This window comes from Lytechinus variegatus, chromosome 12, assembly GCF_018143015.1.
Source record: "Lytechinus variegatus isolate NC3 chromosome 12, Lvar_3.0, whole genome shotgun sequence".
Classification (NCBI taxonomy): Eukaryota; Metazoa; Echinodermata; class Echinoidea; order Temnopleuroida; family Toxopneustidae; genus Lytechinus; species Lytechinus variegatus.
Genome location: NC_054751.1, coordinates 32,315,271 through 32,323,716, shown reverse-complemented (window position 1 = coordinate 32,323,716; position 8,446 = coordinate 32,315,271). Strand labels below are relative to the sequence as shown.

The 8,446-nt window shown below is 34.9% G+C and overlaps 1 protein-coding gene across 1 annotated transcript; it reads right to left on the bottom strand.

Annotated features, from left to right (window-relative positions):
- Nucleotides 1-933: 933 nt before the first annotated feature.
- Nucleotides 934-8,226, bottom strand: LOC121425418 (V-type proton ATPase subunit e 2-like). The gene is made up of 4 exons (XM_041621464.1): nucleotides 8,026-8,226; nucleotides 3,334-3,381; nucleotides 2,766-2,856; nucleotides 934-1,506 (listed from the first exon to the last, which is right to left on the bottom strand). Exons 1-4 carry the CDS (start codon nucleotides 8,121-8,123, stop codon nucleotides 1,495-1,497), a joined length of 249 nt encoding a protein of 82 aa, XP_041477398.1. The 5' UTR covers nucleotides 8,124-8,226; the 3' UTR covers nucleotides 934-1,494.
- Nucleotides 8,227-8,446: the final 220 nt, after the last annotated feature.

The window sequence follows — 8,446 nt, the reverse complement described above, 5'->3', positions numbered from 1 at the left end:
AATTCATATAGGGTCCAATGTAAACTTTAACACAAATTAGGATATTTGGGCTAAGCTCAAAAATAGCCCTGGAAAATAAATTATTAATTTTTTCCCTGAAATGAATAGGTCTACCTGTTTATTCATAAATAGCTTAATGTAGGCTCCTAATAAATTCTTAGTCTGAAAAGAAAATTCACAACCACGTATGCAATTCAATGCTTTTTGATTTTCTGATTTCCATTCAGCGACTGAAACAAACTACATGTACATGACATATTTATGAAAACAAAGGGCTTTTCTTTATTACAATTCATCCATTAATGGACAATATTTTAAAAGCTAACCTATCATTGGATCACAATGAATTTAAATATTCAAACATTTTGCAACAGATTTTACATTCATTAATAGTACTAAACTTATTATACACATGATAATGCACCAATATCCAAATATTATTAATGTTCTAACTACACACCTTGCTAAGATTACTTACATAACAAGATCAACTTAAAAGAAAAAAATACTTTTCAACCACAGTTCCACTTTGCGAATGGGAGACAAATCAAAGAATAATTTACATGTCACAAGTAAAAAATTGCACAAATGTTTTTGACATGCAATATGAAGGTTAACTAACTCACTAAAGTATATGTACGGCTTCAATTACCAATTGTAACTAAATGTATGTACATAATTACTGATACTTTAAATTACTTATATCTGAATCTGATCTAGCTCATGGAAGATTTGGTACTAATGGATTTAACTGGAGAACTTTAAGAATGCAACAATACAGGCTTCATGTACATGTATTATTCTTTAACATGGGAAAGCAACAACAGTGAATTTGAATTTCATACAAAAGTTCAATGCATCATTCAAAATAGTTAATCAGTCTCAATGATTTTAATTTTCTAACATTTTTGCTTTTCTTTTTTTTTAGAGGGAAAAATCCAATATTTAATACAATGTTTTTCATTGCAATAAATGTGATCACATGCACTGTCATTCATTCAAATTCAAATGCCTAGCACATCTTGCTAGACATGCTTGCTTTTCCTTAATTGCAAACATTTATTTCAATCTGGAAATGTAAAATAACTCAGAGCTTTCTCAACCTGACCAATGTGAACAATATCCAACCCAAAAAGGGTTTTAACTGATAATTACCCTTTCTTGAAACGCATGGCTAAATATCACATTAACTGTGATATTGTCTTTTAACATTAAAGCTGGTAACTGTTATTACAAGATACTGCCACCTGTATCATTCTTTTCATAAATGTTTGCTCCAGTTTGAGATGGGCAGTTATGTCCTCCATCCTCTAACTTTAAAAGGTTGCACTGTATTGTTTTACCAAAACTTGGCACTATTCAACTGAGTCAATACATCCAAATGAAATGAAGGCATCCTGATTTCTTTGTGCCGAGTCGTAGGGTGGGGAGGGGGTTGATGGTCTAAATCCAGTCCAAGATGGCAGAATTTTTGAGGTGGTATAAAAGATGATCCTAGTCTTGTCCCTGCAAAGGATAAAAGTCAATTCTTTCACTGGTAACAACAATCATACAACATTCAACAATACTTTAAATCAGTCCACTTGATAAATTCTAATTTTCATCATGATAATAAAATCCATTAAGTAGAATTCCCATTGAGTAAAATTACCTACAATAATTCAATCAAACTGATTTAAACTTCACCAAAGTGTAAGCTTAATCATTTAGTACATGTACATTGTAGGAAGACCAACACAGGAAGTGATTCTGTTTGCAGGAAGTTACACTACTCTGTAGTTTGGTTTACTGTCATTGGGTTGTACTCATAACAATCCCAGAATACATCCATATAATATCAACTTCTGCTTTGTTTAATGGTCTATTCATGTTAAGAGAATTAACATTAATTAAAAAGAAAAGAAAATTCTGTATCAAAAGGAGATCCATGTTCATGTATAACATCAGACATGGTGAAATGCAGTACCCACATTTGTCTGTGTTTGTTTTTCTTTACTTCTGATAAAAATTGCACATTTGTATTTCTTGAAAACAATAGCAATTTACTGGGGGCTCTTCAAAATTACAACTGAATCTTGATATCATTAGGGGGCAATAATGTTTTGCTCTATGTTCTTGTTTTTTCATTCATGGAATTCTACAGAGTAAATCATGTATTGAAGACTACACCAGGGATATACCAAAAATGCATTATTTATAGGCTCATTGTCACTTTATACATGGGGCAGATTTACTAACAATTTTAGAAGCCATGGAATGATCAAATCTCATGCAAACAGAGATACCTAGAGCTCTTAAATGACAGCTGATAACAAAAATGGACAAACAGTGGAATATTTACAACAGAAATGACATGTCTATTGCAGTGTTGAAGGTCACCCCTTCATGAGACTACAGACTCGACATCCAGTTATTTAATAATTCTTATAATGAAGTCCTCACTAGATTAGCTAGAGCTCTTTCATTTTCTTTATTCAATATTTAGGTAAGAGAAAACATGTAACTTTGGGGGAAATTGACTCCATACCCTGTATCAATTTTATTGGCTTTTTCTTTTTTCATAGCAAGTCAATTTTGGGGTGGCTTTGACAATGTGATGATATTATCTGCACTTGATTAGAGAGTTGGCAACTGGCAGTCCATAAAAATAAAGTCTAGCATTTATAAGTAACCACACATTCACCCAATCAGTGCTGATTCAAAACAAATCAATGATTCTGTACACTGGTCGTTGTTAGAGTATGTATGGAATAAAACTGACTTACCTCCCATTCATACTTGATAGCCCTTATAACTTTCGTTTCTAACTCTGGTCCAATCAGGGGATTTAACTGCATCAGGAATGTACATAACCATCTGGATAAGAATACAAATGAGACACACTCTAAGAATCATCTAGATAGCCAAGATATTTTGAACAAAAACAATATGGAATGTAAAGAAAGCAATAATTTTAAAGAATTTATCCCTTGAAGTCTTGAACCTACATGTATGAAGTGAAAAAAAAACCTTACAACTGTTTTGAATTAATTATATTGTCATGCATGTACACGTAATTGCTGAACTTAATAATACAAAATGATCACAAGGAAAAGTTTGACACTTAAGAGTTATGACATTGTTTTATGGATCAAATGGGCATGTACGGTGTATGCAAAATTTATGTACTACAATACACTGAGTTTTATACTTGACTCAAGTTTTACACAAAGTTCTTACATGTAACGAAATTGCTGAAAATTTCTGGAAATTAGCTACGAGACATAGCAACAAGAGCATTTCTCTGTAGGTTATGCCAAATGTGACCCTAGAACCATAAAACCATATACTTACAACATATAACAGCAAACAGCAGTCATTACCAGCATAGTCTGAATGATCCTACAAAAAAAAGAGAGAAAAACAGTGTAATGTTTTTTATCACTCTAAATCATACACCAATGTGGTAAAAAGAGACTTTGATAGTACATGTGATGATAGCACATGCATGAACTCTCCAGTGAATCTTTCACTTTAACACTGGAATGCTAGTTGGGGAAACTAGAAATTATAATTCAGAATAGCATTGGAAAACTTAAAGCCATCATGTTACTCCTTCTTTTTTTTCTTTAAGTTGTTAAACCCTCGCAAGCATTAAATTAGATTTGTCTACAAATAAAATATACCAAAATTATACAAATATATTTGAATTAAGTTTATTCAAATTCATAACTAACTCAAGGTGAGATTCAACCTAAATAATTATTTCTTACCAAATACGAATACAAGTCGCTACCAAAAAAAAAAAAAGAATCATAATGAGAAAAAGAAAGAAATTTCAAACAAAGAATTTGTCGACATAAGCCTGAAAATGGTTGGCCAAACTCTGGGAATGAGAAACAGTATACTGCAAGTGTAAACCCAATACTGTATGATTTCACCTCAAATCTTTATTTTCAAACATTGACCCCCAAATAACCTTTGACCTTAGCCTTTTTGCCTGAAATTACATGTACATTCCTGCAATATTAATGTATATTTTATAAAATACAGATATAATTTTCTCAATAAATTGTGATTTTCTAAATTAGATTTTTGAAAAAAAAATCATGATTCAGGATATATTTATAAGAATGCTGTCAACTGGTCGATAAAAAGGGCGAAGGTTGAAAGCACTGATTACTGGTGCATGCAATTTGGCTAGATTATCTTCTAGAGGTCTACATGTATATGACCATTGAATAGAATATTTCTTTCTAAAACAAGGGGCCCGTTACTTTTGCCATAGGAAAACTGGGAAATAAACAAAAAATCTGTCAAACAAAATTATGCCATTGACACTATTGAAAAAAACTTGAGCAAAAAAATGCGAGATTTTTTCTTTTATGCACCAGGCCCCTGGTTATGTCTTAAGGCCACTGCACACCTTGCAATCCAATTTTGGAACAAATCGTATTTTGCTCATTTTCTGAAAATGTGAAAGGAACACATCATTTTATTCGAGGATATAATATAACCATTTTGAAAGATTGCAAGCTTTTATTTTGGAGTAAAGGCCAAATTAGTTTCAAATCGCAGCCCATCGTACGACTGCTATGACGTCATTATGACTAGATATTAAATTCGCTTTTATTCTAAGAAAGATGATGGCATATTCACAGATTTGAACATGAACATTACACAGTACGATATTCCAAGTCTCAATATTAGCATCAAATTCTACAACATTTTATTCTGAAAGGGTAGCAGACCAATTGTAAGGCGTGCGGTCGCCTTTAGAATGTTTGATCAATGACAATATGGCATATGCAGTTTTTTTTTGCAATTGTATGATACTAAGTACCTTGTAAGTTGTAACCTTGCTTTAGATTTAAATAGCAGATGATTTTTACTCTCCACATGCATCCTAGCTAGTTATTGCCCCTCCTACCCACCAATTCTTGGAAAATCCAGACTCAATAAACTTAAATCCATCACACTTTTCATATTAAACAGCGGTGCTTTTTTTAAGGGGCAACAACATTCAGTAATGCTATACATGTGACTTCTAACTTCTCATGCAAATAAACATCATTCCCATTCACTGTACTCATAATCAACTCTCTCTCTCACACACAGAAAGGAAACAAAAAAAATGTGGAATTAAAAATTGTTTTCTTATTGTTAATTTAATCAAATTAAACCCAAGTACCGTAAGTAACGGTGTATTAACCGCACCTTTTTCTCGGCGGGGTAGAAGCAAAAGTCGGGGGTGCGGTTTATACACGGTGACAGGTCTGAGCCAGCCCGCCGTAACCCCTCCCATACATGTACGATGTCTGCCAGTTCACAACACATCGAGTGGCCAGGCGTAGCCGCCCAGGCAATGTCGTTTAGAGGGGTATGAGCCGCGGGTAATGAGAAGCGAATATTCAATATTAATTAGATGTTGTCCATAACAAACGTACCCACCTTCATGACACTAATTTTGACTTTATTCTCGATTCAAAGTAGTGAAGTTCCCTGGCTAATTTAAAAGAGACGCCATGCATACTCGGTAATATTTTGTCACCGCTGAGCGAGAGTTGAGTGAGCTTGGAAGATTGCGTTGTAATGTGGTTATAGTGCGACTTAAGCTGGCGCTATTCAAAGTCCCGTTTCGCGCCAGCTTTTTTTTTCCTTCCTGTTTGCTTTTCATACTTTGAAATCTTAAAAACTTAGATTTTGTTTCTTTGTACCTCAAATATGCATGTAAATGTGAGATTTTTTTTTTTTTTTTTTTTTTTAGTCCGAAGTTGGGGGTGCGGTTAATACACCGTTACTTACGGTAATTTGTATGTACAAATTTTCCTAATGATGTTTTCACTTTCAGTTCTTTGTTGTTCTTTTACCGAGATGTCTAGTACATGTACTGTATAAAATTCTCCTTCCCTTTTCCCCCTTCATGCCCTTTATTAATCTTAGCACTTTGATTTTGAAACATCAAAGCGCTGCCTTTATATTATCTTGTCGATCTAATCAAGACTTGCGGTCACGGTCACTGCAGCTGCCTGCATGTGATGATGTGCATGCAGTCTCATGTATCGAAATGTCTAAGCCTAAATTGGGTATCACATTGTAGACCCCTACATAGTTTCAATGACAATGTTGGTTTAACGGGCCATGATCTACATGTACAGTGTACTATGTAGATCAGAGCAGCTCAGTCACGGGTTCAGCTAGCCAGGCGGCTTCTAGAGTAACAAGTGGAATGCCTCTGGCCGTCTCACCTGCATCATGCGGTTCAATATAGCAGCAGTGCTGACTTTGAATACTACTCTAACTCGCACAAGATGTTCAGTGATACATGGTTACTCTTATGTCCACTTTTTATGAACGAGACCAATAAACTTACAGAGATATGATGGTTATTCAACAAAAAACCCCAACATGGCCAAAGTTCATTGACCTTACATGACCTTTGACCTTGATCATATGACCTGAAACTCGCACAGGATGTTCAGTGATACTTGATTACTCTTATGTACAAGTTTCATGAATCAGATCCATAAACTTTCAAAGTTTTGATGGTAATTCTACAGATACACCCAATTCGGCCAAAGTTCATTGACCTTTGACCTTGGTCATGTGACCTGAAACGCGCACAGGATGTTCAGTGATATTTGATTACTCATATGTCCAAGTTTAATGAACTAGACTAATAAACTTTCAAAGTTATGATGGTAATTCAACAGATACCCCCGATTCGGCCAAAGTTCATTGACCCTAAATGACCTTTGACCTTAATCACGAGACCTGAAACTTGCACAAAATATTCAGTGATGCTTGATTACTATTATGTCCAAGTTTCATGAATCAGATCCATAAACTTTCAAAGTTATGATGGGAATTCAACAGATATCCCCAATTCGGCCAAAGTTCATTGACCCTAAATGACCTTTGACCTTGGTCATGTGATGTGAAACTCATGCAGGATGTTCAGTGATACTTGATTAACCTTATGTCCAAGTTTCATGAACTAGGTCCATATATTTTCTAAGTTATGATGACATTTCAAAAACTTAACCTCAGGTTAAGATTTCAATGTTGATTCCTCCAACATGGTCTAAGTTCATTGACCCTAAATGACCTTTGACCTTGGTCATGTGACATGAAACTTTAATAGGATGTTCAGTAATACTTGATTAACCTTATGGCCAAGTTTCATGAACTAGGTCCATATACTTTCTAAGTTATGATGTCATTTCAAAAACTTAACCTCAGGTTAAGATTTGATGTTGACGCCGCCGCCGCCGCCGTCGGAAAAGCGGCGCCTATATAGTCTCACTCTGCTTCGCAGGTGAGACAAAAATCATTTACTGACGTAGGGTTACTCTCATACGAAGCCAGGGATCCTATCTCATAGACCCACACAAAGGAAGCCAAAACTTAAAACTTTCACCCCCGAGATTTCTACTTTCCTTCTAAAAGATCTAGGCCTTAGACCTAAATCATGTAGGCCTACATGGGATAAAACTTCATTTCCGACATTTCTACGCTCTCGTTGTTATTTTTGAAGAATTCATAAAAAAATGATATTTTTCTCATTTTTTTTGATGAATTCTTCAAAAATAACAACGAGAGCGTAGAAATGTCGGAAATGAAGTTTTATCCCTATTCCCATGTAGGGCCTACATGATTTAGGTCTTGTCTTGTCTTTCCGTTGATATTCAAAGTGTTGATTATTATAAATATAATTAGGTCTACTCTACATGCTCTAGGGCCTAGATCTTTTACTTTTAGAAGGAAAGTAGAAATCTCGGGGTGAAAGTTTAAGTTTTGGCTTCCTTTGTGTGGGTCTATGAGATAGGATCCCTGGCTTCGTATGAGAGTAACCTTACGTTAGTAAATGATTTTTACTCTCTCTAGAAGCCGCCTGGCTAGGTTCAGCTGCAATAACCAGGCTCCGCCGGCACTGCACTGCGGCTAAGTTCAGGCGCAATGCGCCTCAGTCATTCGATCTCGGCTGGGAGTGCCCTGAAAAGTGAGAGACGGGAAAAGTGAATTATAAAAAGGCCGTAATCTTACCCTCTATTCGGTCCTTTTGGAATGAACCATGGAACTATAATACCTATGACACCCCAGAAACCAGTAAGAACAATTACAGTAATCCAAGCAGACGCCATCTTCCGTCTTCTTATTGAATTTATTGCGTTTTCCAAGACCAAGTCACTGTTTCGAATTCGTCTTGATAAAACTAGCTGCAGCAGCACCGGTTAATCACTGATCAGTAGTGATATATTGCGTGTATATCAGATCAGATCATGTGATCTTTTTTTCAGTCGTGAGGATTAGTCTTATTAAAGCTGTCATTCTGTTAGTTATGCCACTGATAGTATTCAATAATCTATAAAAGTTATAAAAAATAATTTTTACATAATTTTCATAATTTAATATTAACTTACTAATAGAAATTTAAACAACCAATTATATCGGATATTCCAAACTA

What these genes read in the sequence shown, in the direction of transcription:
- LOC121425418 (XM_041621464.1), bottom strand. Translation starts at nt 8,123, where the DNA reads ATGGCGTCTGCTTGGATTACTGTAATTGTTCTTACTGGTTTCTGGGGT. An exon ending in CCAAAAGGACCGAATAGAGG is followed by an intron (nt 3,382 to 8,025) that starts GTAAGATTACGG and finishes TTTTTTTTGTAG; the next exon opens with GATCATTCAGACTATGCTGG. An exon ending in GCTGTTTGCTGTTATATGTT is followed by an intron (nt 2,857 to 3,333) that starts GTAAGTATATGG and finishes ATTCTTATCCAG; the next exon opens with ATGGTTATGTACATTCCTGA.